At 38.9% G+C, this 16917-nt stretch overlaps 1 protein-coding gene across 1 annotated transcript in view; it reads left to right on the top strand.

Moving 5' to 3' along the window:
* The first annotated feature begins 2098 nt into the window (after positions 1 to 2098).
* The window catches only part of VRK2 (VRK serine/threonine kinase 2), a 36435-nt gene continuing 21616 nt past the window's right edge, over positions 2099 to 16917 (top strand). Inside the window, exons 1-6 of the mRNA XM_029083520.1 lie at positions 2099 to 2146; positions 2654 to 2723; positions 3550 to 3637; positions 3776 to 3884; positions 5771 to 5863; positions 14558 to 14690. Coding sequence (XP_028939353.1) covers positions 3561 to 3637; positions 3776 to 3884; positions 5771 to 5863; positions 14558 to 14690 — 412 coding nt within the window. The 5' untranslated portion in view covers positions 2099 to 2146; positions 2654 to 2723; positions 3550 to 3560. The remainder of the gene's footprint in view (positions 2147 to 2653; positions 2724 to 3549; positions 3638 to 3775; positions 3885 to 5770; positions 5864 to 14557; positions 14691 to 16917) is intronic.

Genomic DNA, 16917 nt, shown 5'->3' with positions numbered 1-16917 from the left:
AGCAATGTGCACTTGCAGCTCAGAAGGCCAAATGTAACCTGGGCTGCATCAAGAGGAGTGTGTCCAGCAGGTCGAGGGAGGTGATTCTCCCCCTCTACTCTGCTCTTGTAAGGCCCCACCTGGAGTGCTGTGTCCAGTTCTGGGGCCCCCAACACAAGAAAGACATGGACCTGTTAGAATGAGTCCAGAGGAGGCCACGAGGATGATCCAAGGGCTGGAGCACCTCTGCTGTGAGGACAGGCTGAGAGAGTTGGGGCTATTCAGCCTGGAGAAGAGAAGGCTCCAGGGAGATCTTCTAGCTGCCTTCCAGTACCTGAAGGGGCTACAAGAAAGCTGGGGAGGGACTTTTTTCAAGGGCAGTTAATGACAGAACAAGGGGAAATGGCTCTAAACTGAAAGAGGGCAGGTTTAGATTAGATATTAAGAAGAAATTCTTCACTGTGAGGGTGGTCAGACACTGGCACAGGTTGCCCAGAGAAACTGTGGATGCCCCCTCCCTGGAAGTGTTCAGGGCCAGGCTGGATGAGGCTTTGAGCAACCTGGTCTAGTGGGGAGTGTCCCTGCTGATGGCAGGGGGGTTGGAACTGGATGATCTTTAAGGTCCCTTCCAACCCAAACCAGTCTGTGATTAATGTGATTTTGTGCAATCCAATAAAAACACACGGGATTTGTTCCTTTAAACTAATGTCTTCAGCTATTAGCACATAGTCTTACATGTGTCAGAGAAAGATGAAGACTTAAGCACCTGTGCCTTAAGTCCCAGTTCAGGACAATAATATGGTAAGACCAAAGTTTACCAAAATTTCCTTCCTGGTTGTATGATAGTTTTAAATTACATTCTGAATGTGACCGCTACTCGTCTGAGTCCATGGGTAGTTCACACCTTCCAGAGCTACTGTTTTAGGGTAGGTTCATTGTATCTTAATGTGTTATTAGCACAGAAGCATTCACACAGGGAAGTGTCAAGCAGAAGGCAGTGGGGACCCTGTGGGTGTTGGGGTGTGTATGCTGTCAGATTCAACCCAGGTGCTGAACAGAATTGAATGAAGATGGCAACTGATGGAGTCTGTTCGTTGTAAAAATATTTTTATGCCCTGACCATAAAAAAAAAAAAGTAAGCTTGGGTGGCTTGATTAGATCAGAGTTTGCTTGATTTTTATTATGTGGATAAAAGTAGTCTATTTTTGTGTGTGCTGATAGTTGAAGTGTTTCACACCTGGACTGTTGTTAGTGTTTGATCATTATAAGAAGTTTGAAAGGGATACTTATTTCCTAGGAACTGTGTTCTTCTTAGTTTTTTTTTTTTTTTTTCAGTGATGATTCTAAAAGATGATTTAGTCTCATTAAATTTTAATCCCACTGTAGCTACATGTAGCTTCAGTAGTATCAGAGTGAGCTGATAGTTCTCTCAGGGTCAGAAGAAAATAGGATTGCATTGTCTGTGCAGAGAGGTTCTGTCTCCCGGGCTGTAATTGGCACATGTGGTCAATTATTGTTTTGAAATCTCTACTTGCGCTAAGAGGCACAATCCCTTATCTCCCCTTTAGGCAGGTGGTGGCTGTGCTATCCCTAACTTAGACCAGTGTCTAAATAATGTCCAAATAGAAATCAAGGTTCTAGGGCCAAATTAATTTGTAATAGAGGAAAGCAGACAATCCTGTCTAGAGGCATAATGTAGGTCATAACTTTTAAGTGGTGTCTTTGTCACAACAGTGGATTGACAGCAACCAAATGCAGTGGTTAACCAATATCCTGGAATGACTTAAACACAGTCTGTTATAATGGAATACCTCACTGCGGTGCAGGCGTGCAATGGGGACATCCTGCTTACTCTTTAATTAGCATCAAGGGAGAGAGTTCTGAAAATGTGGGTTAAAATTGCTTCTGTACTTGTTGATTAAAATTTCTGTGTGTATATTGGTTTGGTTTTGCTTTTCTTTGAATGTGGCAAAACTTTGACCTTTAAAAGCAGGAATTCAGACAAAATGTTGGGTATCTTTAGGTCACCTTATGCAGTGTTAGCTTGGTCTTTGTTTGCAATTATATCTTGTTGCATCCAGCTTGAGTCCCATCTCTTTCTCATTTTGCAGCTTCCCCTCAAACTCATGTTCCTGTAGAAGATGATGCAGTACATGTAATTAAAGTGGTAATGTATAGATCTCCTTTCTAAATTCTTAACTTGTATGCAGTTCTTTCTCTTAATTATCTGTCCTTATTTTCAGCATTTACTCTGTATTGAATGTTTGTGGCTTTTGTTTTTTTCCCGTTTTTTTTAATATCTTGGTATACTTTCCCTGCTTGGGGATATATTTGTCATTTCCATGACACAGAGAATTTCCTTGACTTGATTCTTTCCTCAGTCACTGCCCTCAACACTTTTCTAAGGGAAATCATTAAACACACCTGATCTACAATATTTCCAGAAACAGGGGCTTACATAATTCTTGAAATAATCTGTGTTGTTTATGAAAATGTGTTGCCAAACAATTTTTCTTTTTAGCTACTTACTAGAATTATATTTCGGATGGCATAGTATATGGGAGGTGGGGAAAAAGGGGGTTTTGCATTCTTTGAATTTCTCATATGCTTTTCTTTAGAAACTGTTGTGTATCTAATACATTTTATGATACTAAGTTTATTTATTTCTCAATAGGAATATCTTGAAAATGGCCCCTTATTTTCTGAACTGAAATTTTACCAGAGGGCTGCAAAACAAGAACATAGTAAGTAATATATCAGTTCTGATTCAGATAGGTTTAAGAACAAGTTTGGGTTTAACTACTTCTGATAAGAACTGTTGCTTTAGAGCTTGGTAGCCAACTCATTTCACATACACTGAACTAATCCTAGCTGGTGCTATAATAGTTTTAGGTTGCTATAGGTTTCTTTACTTGGTTGTTACCCTTGTCCTTTCTGGTCAGAAGGGAGAACAGAAGCATGCCGAATTTATTGCATGCACACTGCAGAGTGCACAGCAATGAATGGACTCCAGAGAGAGGCCAGCCTTAGAAAAGAGGTACTACATGGACTAATTGGTGACCATATTTCTGCTAGTAACCATTTCCATGTGCAGGGCTAAGAGCTTGTGTAATCTTCACAGGATTTAGTGGTAATCAAGGCACTTGATTCTGGAGACACTTAAGCAAGGATGTGATTTATTCATGGGAACTGCCCTAAAGACTTTAGATGACTTAGATCACTGGTAGACATGAGCACTTTTGATACCTTGAAGCATTCTGTATTGAATGAAGTAGAGCTTCTAAAGGAATTATTTCTTCAGCTATTGATAGTTGCTTATCTGCCTTCTAAGGAAATAAAGTACCACATTGCTAGAACAAAAAAAATGCTTCTTGTTTTGAAGAATGCGGAGAACTTTACTGCAAAGTTATTTTCTGATTGTTAGCTACACAGACTGCCAAATGTATTGTTTGTTTCATTCAAAGTCTTGGTTTGATAGTTAAAACAAAAATAACCAAAAAAAACCCCACGCCAAACCTGAAATTCTCTAGTTACCTTTAACCCAATATTATCTTTTTATTATTATTACAGTAAGAAAATGGATGAATCTCAAAAAAATAAGATGTTTAGGAATTCCAGTGTTTTGGGGATCCGGCTTGGCTGAGTACAAGGGAAAAAGGTAATAAAATGTATTGTAATTAAGCCTCAAATTGACTGAAGATCCATTTTCAACAAAATGGAGATACGTCCTCCCAGTCTGACACAAACTTACAGTCTTGTCTTAAAGGATTCCTCCATTTTATATATTTCCTTGTAGCTATAGATTCATGGTCATGGAAAGACTGGGAGAAGACCTTCAAAGAATCTTTGAAGATTGTGGAAGCAGATTTAAGAAGGAGACTGTTCTGCAACTTGGGGCACGAATGGTATGTACACAGAGAGAGGAAATTGCTATGTCTCCAACTTGCTGAATTCAACTAGCAAATTATCTTTCTCATATGTCTTTTGGTAGCCGTTGTGTTTAGAATTAAACATATGTAAATGTTATATATTTTCTTATTTTTCATATTTTTTAAAAAATGACAATCAAGTTGAAAATCAAGACCTCCTGCAGACTGAAAGTTCACAGAATCACAGAATGTTGGGGATTGGAAGGGACCTCGGAAGATCATCTAGTCCAATCCCCCTGCCGGAGCAGGAACCTAAATGAGATCACATAGAAAGGAGTCCTGGTGGGTTTTGAATGTCTCCGAAGAAGGAGACTCCACACCCTCCCTGGGCAGCCTGTCCCAGGGCTCTGTCACCCTCACTGTAAAGAAGTTCCTTCTGAAACTTCAGCGGAACCTCCTGTGTTCCAGTTTACACCCATTGCCCCTTGTCCTATCACTGGGCATCACTGAGAAGAGCCTGGCTCCATCCTCCTGACATTCGCCCTTAACGTATTTATAAACATTAATGAGGTCACCCCTCAGTCTCCTCTTTTCCAAGCTAAAGAGACCCAGCTCCCTCAGCCTTTCCTCATAAGGGAGATGCTCCACTCCCTTAATCATCTTGGTGGCTCTGTGCTGGACTCTCTCAAGCAGTTTGGTTTAAGCAGTGGGCTTAAACCAAAATTCTTTCTCATAGATTAAAATATAGACCATACACTTCAAATTGTGTCTAGACTGAGATGTGTTAGCCTATTCTCATGTGCTTTAAAGTGTATTGATTTTTTTTTCCCGTTGTCTGAAGGTTATTGTATTAGACATCCATATTTGTCAGAGTTCACAATTGCATACCTGAATGCAAAATTTTCAGTGTGTTTGCTGAACACGCTGATTGTACAGACCAGGATTAGGCCAGTCTGCAAATATCAGTTTTGTTTTCAGGTGTATAGACTGGCACATACTAACAGAAGATTTTATCCATGCTCCTTTGTAATATCAGTTGTATTGTGAAAGACTGCTGTTAAGGGAGATGCAAATGGAGTAGAGGCAATGGTCATAAGTTGCAAGAAGAGGAACTCCAACTGAATATAAAGGAAACATTTTTTTCAGAAAGAATGTCTCAGTGCTTCCCAGAGGCTGTCAAACATCTGTACTTGGTGACTTCTATAACTTGACACTTCTATCTCTTGTACAACCTGATCTAACTTACATTAGTCCTTCTTGAAGCAGGGTGTTTAGACTGGACACCACCAGAGTTTCCTTTTAACCTAAATAATAATAATAATACTAAATAAAAGTAAAGAGCTTTTGCAGTTGCACAATTGACAAACTTCTAATGCTCTTTGTACTCTCCAAAAGCCAAGATTAAATTGTCTGGTTGTCCTGTGTATGAGTTACCGAGTGCAAATGTGTTACAGAGTAACAGAACTATCTGGTAAAGTGTCGACGAACCACGATGATGGGAGGGCGGGTGGTGACATGAAATGCAGATCTTGTAATAATTGTCAGGATCAAATAATTATAATCCTTCAGGGCTGATTGAATATGGGGTTTTTTTAATAGCTTGGTGTTCTCAGCAGTTTGTCCAGTGTTTATAAAGTACTAGTTCCATTCTTGCTTTGTGAGCTTAGAAGCTGGTACTTGTAGGTGGTTACACAGGGATACTCATGGCAAAGTATGGCTTGCTTGTGATTTGCCATCAGCTACGTGCCTGATAGGAAGAGATGCTGTGGGCAGAGTGGGCAATCCTGTGCTCTAACTCAGAACAAATTTGTCAGCTCAGTCCGAGTAGCCTTTGATCTCGCAGTATAAGTGAGAAATATTTGGTGGTAGGGTTAAGGGCAGAGTGGAGATGATAATGTTTTCTGTTCTAAATCCTTTCCTAGTTGGATACTTTGGAATATATACATGAAAATGAGTATGTTCATGGTGACATTAAAGCAGCAAATCTACTTTTGGGCTACACCAATCCACACGAGGTAAGCATGTTGACTTATCTACACTGTTACTCTAATGTATTTATAGCTGTTTGATAGTTTTAAGTTATGTATATTCTGCATTAACATTCACTTATTAAAAGAGGTTTATGCATGAATATTCACATCCTCTCATGACAAATCTGAGAGTGGCTCTTTAGAGCTTAAGATTTGAGAAAGAAGCAGGACAAAACTCTGTTTTGTTTCCTTTGTGCTCTGCTGACTGGAATAGTGGTATGGATGGGTAAACTGGTTGAGACAGTAAGTTAGAGGACCTAATTGCTGTTCTAGGTTATGCCATTTTAAGTATATTGGTAGAGTTTAAGGACGTGACCCATTGTATTTTCATCCTTGGGATGCTTTCCTCTAGCTTTCTAATATTGTCATGAATTGCGTTTCTGTGACGGTAACTCTTATGTCCTACTTGTGGTAGTGGATATAGCGGGTGAGTAGCATCAAGGTTGCTGCTCTGTAACACTCCTGAGCCTAAAGCTGGCCTTGAAATTGAAGTGAAACATTTTGAAACGAATCTTCTGACCCTCTCATACTCTACATGCTCTTATGATGTGGTTTTATTTCTTCAGTTAGTAAAATCCAAGTATGGTTTTTCCTTGGGCGGGGAAAAAAAAATCATTCAGGAAAAAAGGACATCTCTAACTTCACGTAAATATGATAGTAAACAGTACTTCTCCTTTCCTTTCAATTTTTGTTTTTCTACTGCAGTGATGAAGAAACAGACCTTGCAAAACAGCTCACTGCCATTGGAGGTTGAACCATTGAACTATAGCTGCTTTTTTACAAGTTTCAAGTTAAATGTTTGATTCAAATTTAACTTTTCAACTTTCTAAAACACATAGTTTGAAAATTACGATAACTGTTTAAAACAGCCATGTTTTTAGGAAGTGATAGCAGCTAGTGTATAATCTCAGTTTATGGTGTTTACCAGCTTGCTCAATCCAAAGGAGGCTATCTAGAGGCAAAATGATCTGCTACCCAATCCTATTAACATAATTCAAATGACTTTTTTTGTGTTGGCTATTGTGTATTTTTATGACAGCAAGATATGCTGCTGTTTTTCACACTGAAATAATTTTGGAAGTGTCCATTTACAGTAATCATAAAATTTTAAGACATATAGCTGACTTTGATCAGCTGTTTTTGAATTAGCTAGATTGTGGGGTGGTATTTTGATTTGTTTCTTGTGTTGTCTGCCTGAAGATTGTGGTACTAGTATTTTGTTTTCTTGAGTAGTAATTTCATTGAGAGATTAAAAATAAGGTACTTGTGAGTTACTGGACAGAAGCTTTAGCTGGAAATATAACTTGTTATGTTTATTAAATAAAATAAATCAATAGATATTCCAATTTAAGTAATTCCTAGCTCAACATGTACAAAGTGTATGTTACGGTTGAGGTTTTGTGTAGAATTTTGTTTCAGTAAAGTTTCTTTTCCTCTGAAATTATTTTATAAAACATTTTAAAAAGCTCACATTCTAAGTCAGAAGAGCTAACAGGAGAGAATTTCTAGTACTTACTTGCATTTGTAAGGTATGGATTAAACTTTAATTTCTGTATGCTTCAGAAAACTTAGAGCTGTTCAGCTATTATTCAGATAAACTTCCCAGTAATGGATCTCAGAAATTCCACAAGTGGCCACAGGTCTGCTGGTTTCACTGAAGCCATGATAACTGTACCATACCAGTGTAGAACCATCTAGACAGTGATGGTTATTTTAAAATGTGTTTTAAGGTAATGAGGACTGTATTTAGCTTACATAGCAGGGCAGATGGCTTAATGAGACTGTTTCTGGTCAAATAAAAAATTATTTTCTGGACACAACTTGCACTGTATCTTGAAACACTTATGCTCTGTGGCTTGCAGGACATGAAAAGAAGGAATAATCTCACCAACATCACAGCTGAAACTTTCAAATTGGCAGATCTACATATGCCACGTAATTGAGTATTCTTCCCCTGGATTTGTTGACTCTGATGTGCTGTCTGCCCCCATACTCCAATAAACGTTCTTTACCTGAGTTAGGAGCAGTACTAGACAGTATCCTCACACAGATTTAGGTATTCAGAACTATGCATATGTACTTGCACAGATGATTTTGCATTGGCTATTTGCATGTGCCATTAATTTGCATGTAATTTTGCCATGAAAGTTGCTTCTTCCTATTTCAAATGTGTCCAGTTCCTATGTAAGACTTCATGATGTTGTGACAGCCTTTACTACAAATCAAGCTGTCTTTATAACATGCTGGTGAGCTGAATGTATTGTGTATTTACCAGAGCAGTATTTTGGGAAGCTCTGTGGAGCATTACCACAGACTAAATATGGAATATCCTGTCTTGTATCCTCCAACTGTTTTTGGAGATGCTGTATTTTCATTTGGCAATCTTGTATTAACCTTAGATGCTTCAGATAAAATCTCAAACTCTGTTATTGCTACCAAATGCCTGTGAAGTGTTTTGTCCAACTTTGTTAAAATGGGGTAGCTAGATTGTTTTGGTCTTGTTTTTTTAAAACAGTGGAACTAGGAAGTAAAGTGATCAAACTAATCTCATAAATTGGGAGCGAGAGCATCTAGCCAGTGACAAACTCAAACTCAGGAATTGAAGCTGAGAGACCTATAGTTGCAGCAGGAGTTGGCATAATAAAGCTGTCTGACCTAACAGTTTCTGGGTGAGTTTTTGTTAAGAATTTTTTGCTAGTGAGTTCTTGCTCTTTGGGGGTCTATGATTTTAAGAGAGAATAAATTTGAAGTGTTCTTTAATTCTAGAAATCTGTTTTTTAAGAAACCCATATCTAATATCTTAAAAATAAATACATATATTAAAAATGTATTGCCATATTTTGTTTTAGTGAAGAGATAGCAATCTCTGTTCAACAAAGCATGTGTATTTTTATACTCAACTCTGCATTTGTCATTTAGTGGCTGTTCATATGTACTATTACGTGTGAATTTGCCACTGACTTCCTGCAGTTCCGAAAAAGATCATTTTTGTGTTAGACTTTCTGCGGCTACACTCTCTTCTGTAAATTAACCTGGTAAATTTACACCACAACCAATAAATATCATAGTCTCCTTTTTGAAAGAACATGTGAAATCCATACTGCTATCCCCTACCTTCTGTGGCGAGGCGGAGAAGCAAATAAAGTAAAGGTCCTGTCACTCTGTGACCTCCGAATGATGTTTAGAAATAGTTAGAAGATCAGAATCAACTGACCTCAAAGAGCAGCTTGCTGCAGATCTGTTCAATAGAAAGGAGCGAGGCCATTCAGTGAGTTACAGGTCAAAAGATCAATTCTCTAGTCAATATGTTTCTGAACATGGACCCAGCACAATGACTGACAGAACAGGAGTGATGTACGGAGGGAAGTATACAGCCCATGAATCTCGGAGAGGCCTGAAAGGAAACTTGAAGCGATCAGACCTATAAATTACAGAACCAGTGAAGCACTGTCTCAGTATTGTGGCGAGTTAAAGATAATTTGGTGCATGGTAGTAACTGTTTGTGTGATAAAGCAGAATAAGCATTATTGATATAGACTCTAAAAGAGAAATTCAAATCCATTAAACTCATTTAAATTGTGATACTATTAAAAGGGACAAGTGGTCACCAGGCAAGAGCTTAAAATCAGAGTTTTTAGTAAATGAAGTAGTTTGGAAGAATGCCTTTTCAAAACAATTACCTTCTAGTATTTTCTTTTTTCCCTCTATGGAGTTTATGAGCAGACATGCTGCAGTGTTGCAGACTCAAGACTGTACCAGAAGTTGTCAATTTGGATTTTTAAGATGTAAATTTTAATTGCATTTGCACCTCAGTTCTGATTTTGATTTTAAGTGTTTCTTAGACAAGATAGTTACAGAATAAAACTCTCAAACTTGATTATCATAGCTAACCCTAACCGAAAAGGAAAAAGAAGAATACAAAAATGTTTCAAAATGTTAACTTTTAAGAGCAGATTTCAGTGGACCAGCATAGAAGATGCAGAGCTGATCCTCTGGGAAAAGCATACATGAAAACTTTAAAGATGTTTCATTGTGAGATGAATGTTTGTGATTCCTGCTCTTTAGTCTGGTATGACAGATTTGCTAAAGAGCAGATGAATTGAGAAAATGAAAATCTTTTCTGTTCTCCTTCAAATCCTTTTAGGAAGGATACAGTATGCAGAGATACCATCCAGAAAAAGTTGAGTTTTAACTCATGGATGCTGGCTACGCCCCTGATCTGAGATGTAGCTTCACAATCAGATGGCCTTAACTTTCTTTGATCAGTCCTACTGCTGCATTTGCATAGAACTGTTTATGCTGGTTTAAATTTTTTATTTTTTCTTTTTTAGTAATGGCCCAAATATCTTGGAGTTCAGTTGATTCCAGCATTGGGGCTGGCCACTGACAAGTCACAGCAGATTTCTTCCCTTCTCTCCATCGTTTAACCTGCTTTCCTCCTTCCTTGGCTTCTGTTTTGTGAAAGGTGCTATTTCTGTCCCAGTAACTATACTTGAGACTTCCTGTCCCAAGATGGAATTCAGTTCATCTGCAGCCTTTGTAGTGTAGTGTCCAACTGAAGTTGACAGCAGTATGGCCATTAGCAACCAATCTACCTCTTATTAGTAGGTATCTACTTAATTATTTACAGTGCATTACATAAGCCTGTTAATGGAAACGTTGGAAAGAAAATGCACAAAGAAAATCAGTGTATTGTTATCCTTTCAGCAATAAATCTCCTGCTACGTGAACTTCGAGATAAAGAGAATACCATGAGAATCCAAAGCAGCAGGCAGGCTTATGGCTTCCCACATCAGTGCAGTTATAACGTATATGAGTTGTAAGAGTCTCTGTGTTTAGCAGATATTTAGCACTTCAGGTACACAGCACGGTGAGGGAGTCATGCATAGAAAGGACAAGATGACTGCCAAATCTACAGCTGGTTGCTTGTGCACATAAGTAATTATTTGTGCCTGTTCGCTTGAATAAGAGGGGCACGTTCATGTTTGCATGAAATTAAGTGCAAAGACTTTAGAAATCTAGCTCCTGATCTATACCAAAATCTATTCATAGCAGACCATGCTAAGCAAAGCTGACTCTAGTGCAGACTAGGATGTGTTAAAAAAGAGAAACTTGAACAAAAACAAGTGTTAAAATAAGGAAGTGTGGGGGAAGGAGTGTACAATGTAACACAGCTAAACCCAGCTGTTCCAGGCTTATGTCCTTGTTGCACCTTCATCATCCGTGTTCCTGTTTCTTGTTTCAGGTGTCTTGTTTATCTTACTCCGCATATGTTTTGTTCTCCTTTTGTTCTTATTTCTCTTGTTATTCCTAAAAAAAAGCATGCAGATGAAAAATATTTCTGGTATTGCAACATATACGTTTACAATTTTTTCTCAATATTCTTTAACACTCATCTTTTGCTCCTCCCTGTACCCTTAAAAAAAACCCCAACACATTACAAATCCGTTAACTACCCCTATCCGCTGTGTTCTGAGCAAATTTGGAAGGGCACGTTGTGTTACATTATCAAAAAGTGACAACTAGCTATAATGAACTATATATCTTTTTAATGATGAAAGGGTTATAATGAGAATTGATGAAATGAAATTAATGGTAATTTAAAATAACGTAGTCATTGCGATAATGGTTGTGGCAAGGTTGTAACAGTGCATTGCTGGTTTTGTACAAGCTGAAGGGGATTGATTTTTGTTGGTGGCCAAGCAGCTTTGCCTTGAGAGGCTTCTATTAGTTGCATTTTTGTGGGAGAAATCTGGTGTGAAAGTTGTGGAAGTGCTAAATGGCTCAGCTAGAAGTAAGCTGAACAATGACACTCATGGCCAACTTCTGGAGCAAACTGTGATGCAATCACAGATGTTGTTGCAATTGCATGTGAGCGGCTTTAAGAAGTGATTGCTTCTTGGTTTCCAGGTCTTGTCACCATCAGTCAAGGCAGGATAACCTAAAGCTATTTCTCACTTTTAGAGGGGTTTTTCAGTATAAACTTAAAACTGCTCTGCTGATACTACTACTGAAGGTAATTTAAGCAAATCTGTTGCTTAAAAATGGGTTAATAGCACAAGTTTACTGTGATTGATCTGTAGGGTAACTGATAACTTTTACATAGCTTGAGTTTGACTAGCAAATATTTATGGCTACTTGCTAGATGCCCTGTTGTTAAGATAGTTGGAAAGACCACCAAGGCTGGGCTGCCATATGGGTGTGTCTGTCACATAAGCTAGTGTTTCCAGCCCAGGCAGAATCAGAGAGCTGGCAGAGATGCTTCTCTTGCATTGTTTTTTTTTTTTTCTAACATTTAAAATTTCTCTTTAATATAAGGCATAGCCTGAATTTTTAAAGGTTGAAATTGGCTCTGTATTTCATCTTATTGTATATGGTCAACTGTACATATCAGAAATCTGTCATCAAGTGAAACCCAAAATGTACCACTTAGCCTGGGAAGAATACACCTTCTAGCCAACACTCTCCTTCCCAGCCCACAAAGGATGCAGAAGACTCACAAAACTTGATATGAGGGTAGTTTAAATTAGTTCTGTCACACTGACTGTGGGCTCAATTAGGACAGGTACCAGAGCATCAGAAACACACTGGAGAAACAGATGCAGGAGAAAATCAAATCGGTCAACCCAACAAAGTTTATGTGTTGTCCCAGATTTTCTAAACGTGCCTACGGTCTTTAATCTTGTATCACAGTTTGTGTAGTCTGTCAGGTGAAAAACATCATTGATAATCTTACAAGCCATCACCCTGCAGGAAGTGAGTGCTGCATCCCAGCTTACACGCTCCAGATAAGCACAGATCCTGCAGCAGAAACAGTAAAACCAAGAGACCAGCCATCCCAGGATTTGAAGCTGCCTGGAGCACTAACAGGAATCAGTAGTTCAACAGAATGTGCTACAAAAGAATGCGTGAAGTTTTCTTGAGGGTTTTTTGTTTGTTTGTTTTTCCTCTACCAGAAGCAATATAATTAAATTACAAGTGTGAGTACCAGGAGAGTTTATTTTAGATTTTTATGGATAAACTATTTTGTAGCTAAAGAGGAAACAAAACCAAGGTTCAAATAAGAAAGTTTTTCTTTATAATATAGTATGATTTAGTACAAATGATCCCTTTATGCCTTCAGGTAGTTTAGCTTTTGCCACGGAGATCAGTTCCATTGGCAATATAGTAACAGTCTGTAGCATTTTTTTTTTTTTTTTACATGAAAGTACTATACTTGGATATTTATTAAAAAAAAAAAAAGCAATTACTAATGTGAGAATTGGTCAGTGTAAGGGGCAAAGGCCAGGTGGGAGTGTGAAAATGACAGAGTGAGAAAATAACCTATGGGATATTGTGGGGTGGACAGATTGTGATTAAATTCCAGCTGCTTTCAACAAGTTACTGCTTGTCAGCTGCACTGTAGTAATTGACCATGTGCATTTATTAAGTCCACCCCTGTTGGAGTGTAGAACATATTAATCTGAACTTCATAGAATGGATTTGTGCCCTTAATCTGAATTATGTGAGTGGCAGGATTGACCTGGCTGCAGTACTGCATGCACTGTGCCTGTTGAGAAATGGAGGCGTAGGAGCCAGCTCGCATGTTGGGGTTTGTCTTGACAGGCAGCAGAACAGAAAGTAAAATTCAGCTCTTCTGAGCTGCTCTGTTCTCAGCTTCAAATACCATAAAAGTGAGCAAGACTTAAGCTTAAAGTCAGTTAATACTTTCACAGTTAAGTCCCAAGAATATGCAAGTGCATCTCCCAGATACATCATTCAGAACTGTGTGGCTTCTTCCCTCTGGTTGGTTAGATAGCTATAGTGAAGCATCTTGAGGAAAGGAAAAAAATAAAATCACCTGTGCCAGGATGGAAAGGTAAATGTGTCAGAATGCATGAGCTTGCTTCACTTTACACAGTGGGGGCCCCATTTTTTTCTTTTTTTCTTACAGTGATTTAGCTCTGTGGATTTGCTTCCGGGTAACTTAGATTGAAGTCTGGCTCTGTGCCTTTTAAAAAATTATTTTAAATTCAAGAGTGATTTACTAAGAGTGCTTTCTGGGCTGGAGAGGCCTAGTTTGTTTTGCTTTGTTTTATCTTACACTTTATGTTTAAATAGTTGTTGGCAGTAAAAAGTTCCTGACAGTGACATTGCAAAAGATGAGACTACAGTTAGGCTAATGCCCAGCAGCCCTGTGGTTGCAGTCCCTGTTGGCATGGAGCCCTCTGTCCAGTCCAGCCGGGGGAAGCTGCTGCCTCTCGCTGCCGCTGCAGCTTTTAAGTTGCACTGCTGTTATGAAATTGTTCAGTCTCAGCAGATGGAAAATTTGAACAGGGGTGTGTATGTGCCTGTTTAAGTAAAGAGATGAAGGAGTCCCATAAGCAATGATACATAAAAGGCATATTGCAGTTTATGATGTCTAGATGCCCACCTGGAGAGGAGAGAGCTTAGGAACAAAATAAAAAGACTGAAATTCTACTTGACTCTGAAATAAGAGTATAGTAGTGGAAGGCTTTAAATGGGGAGGGCAGCTGTTATGGCCCCCAGTTGTACATATTTTATCCTGAGGCACCATTTGGTTTAATAAAATTTAGATCTAAGGCTGTCCTTAACCTATCAGTTTCTTAAGACTTAATTATAAAGGTTATACTTTCAAAGGACAAAAGCATTATTCATTTGTCTGTTCATGTCTTCCAGGTTTATCTTGCAGATTATGGACTTTCCTACAGATATTGTCCCAATGGGAACCACAAACAGTATCAGGAAAATCCTAGGAAGGGCCATAATGGGACAATAGAGTTTACCAGCATAGATGCCCACAAGGGAGTAGGTAGGTTTCTTTTTTTTTTTATTTCAGAGGAGTGATTACAGAATGAGTAATCAGGCTGTGTGAGCTGATGTGTACAATAGAAGTAGTCTTGGGGATTGCTCAGGGTTGATCAGACCCTTGTGTGGTGACCTCTTCTTGTACCTGGGAACACTTCTCAAGGGCTGGTGAGGGAAGGGGGCGGGGGGGGAAGCACGATTAAAACTGCAAGGCTGCTGCATGTATGGTACTGGAAGGGGGACCAAGATGCCCTAAGAAGAGCTTGCCATTAAACTTAATTGGTTCATGTTGGGAGTACTGGTTTGTGTTTGCTATACTCTGTAGACAGGCAGAGGCAATATTTGCTAATGTTGCATTGTCAAGGAAAAATGTTTCGAGTCTGCACTGTCCTTTAGGGAGAGCTGTGTCTGAGTGTCACCATCTGTGTTACGAGAGGATATTTCAAGATGACATTCCTTCTGCAAGGAGAAAAACCTTTTTTGAAGCCATAAAGTGTTAACTTTTTGAAATTTTTTCCAGTAGCCTTTCATATATCTTACTTATTTAAACTCACTTTGATGGTATTGGAAACGCATTTGCAGGTAAATTACATACATAGTCCTTTTATTGGATATTGATTGTACTGCCTTGCATTCCAAGGCAGACTTAATTCAACAATTCCCTAATTAGTTAAAGTCATAACCTATGTCTTGTATTCATTTACCATTAATTAAACCTTAGCTGTTTATTACACTGCAGTCCAAATCCAATAGCAGACCCATAGCGCCATGGAAAAGGGAATGGGAGGTCAATATCGAAAATATATGGTGCAAAGTCCCCCTGATGGCTGCATTGTTCACAATCAATATGGTCAATGCAACACAACTTTCTCAGTTGCTATGTCAGCAAGACAAAAAGTCAATTCTAATGTTATGCTAGTGAAAAAAATGGTGATTATTGAAAAACTTTGACTCTTGCTACGAAACACTGTTTTTGTTAACTTTTCTTTCCTCTATTCCCTGCCCCCACCCCCAAGATCTTCTGAAGCAAAAGGAACGGTTTTCTGCTGCCAGCTTTGCTAGGATCATAGTGTCACAAGTGATAGCTGTAGAAACTTGTGCTTGTTAATAGCTGCTGAACTGTTACCTTAAACTAATACTTTCTAATGAGTTTTAGTTGGCACAAACAACTGTATATTATTGCTTTTTCTATTAAAAGGACCATTGACCATGTAATGTAGAGGGTCTTGATAATTTGCCGGCGCTGTTAAAAACCTGCAATCGTTTAACTCTGGTCATTAGGAAAAATGAAGTAAGACTGTCAAGTATTTGCTGCTAAGACAATTGCACAATTTCACCTGCTAAAAAATACTTTGTGGTGAAGAGTGCATCTGTTTTAGACTCTTCTAGCCCTCCCAAGCATAGACTGCGTTTTCTGGAGATCTGACTCTGGCTGTTTTTCCTGGTAGTGTGAGCGGTGTGGCTGTGGACTAGTATTTGATGTGGATGCTGTTTGAAGAACAGGTGGAGTTTGGAGTATTTGGGATTTGGCAGCAGGATGGTTATAGCAGCTAGTTTGTCTGGTGGACCAGAGTATGTGATTACAGGACAGATAATTCCTTTTATTTGAAAGAGTAGGGAAATTTTACAGACTTGGGTGGCAAAGCGGGTGTGCACATGCAAGTGTGAGTTAAGTTGTTGACTTTTGTAGTCTCTGGGTTAGATTACCCCCTCAAGTAGCTAAAGCCATGATGGAATTTGTGAAAAGTGGAGGACTCCAGAAAACAAAATATTCAGAAAGGTAGCTTGAGAGAGCTTACCCCCATCTTACACTTGAAAATTTTTTGCTTGTTGATAGCTGCAAACAAAATCTGCAGATTTTTCTGATGCTTCTGCCAGAAAAGCCAGCAGAACATGGTGTGGTATCTGGTATGTCAGAGAGAATCCAAACTATTCACATTGCATGCCTCAGCTCTGAGCCTGTAACAGCCTGAATCCATTAAGGTCAAATTGCCAGAGTTTCCCATTTGTGCAGGTCTCTCAACATCCCAGGGAAAATACACGTCTGCAGCGACTTCTGTTGGAGATTGCACGGGTCCAGATGGCAGAACACAGCGGCTGGTTTCCCTTGTCTTACCTCTTGTTGTGAGGTTTAGAGTTGTGGAGATGTTTCCAACAGCTGGGGCAAAGGGCTTCTTTGCTCAACAGTCTCCTGTACTCCTGACTTGTGACTGGTCTCAGCGCAGTCTCGT

The sequence above is a fragment of the Antrostomus carolinensis genome, unplaced genomic scaffold (genome assembly GCF_000700745.2).
Source record: "Antrostomus carolinensis isolate BGI_N321 unplaced genomic scaffold, ASM70074v2 scaffold38220, whole genome shotgun sequence".
Taxonomy (NCBI): domain Eukaryota; kingdom Metazoa; phylum Chordata; class Aves; order Caprimulgiformes; family Caprimulgidae; genus Antrostomus; species Antrostomus carolinensis.
Note: the sequence above shows the minus strand (reverse complement) of the source record. Positions and strands in the feature narration are given on the sequence as shown.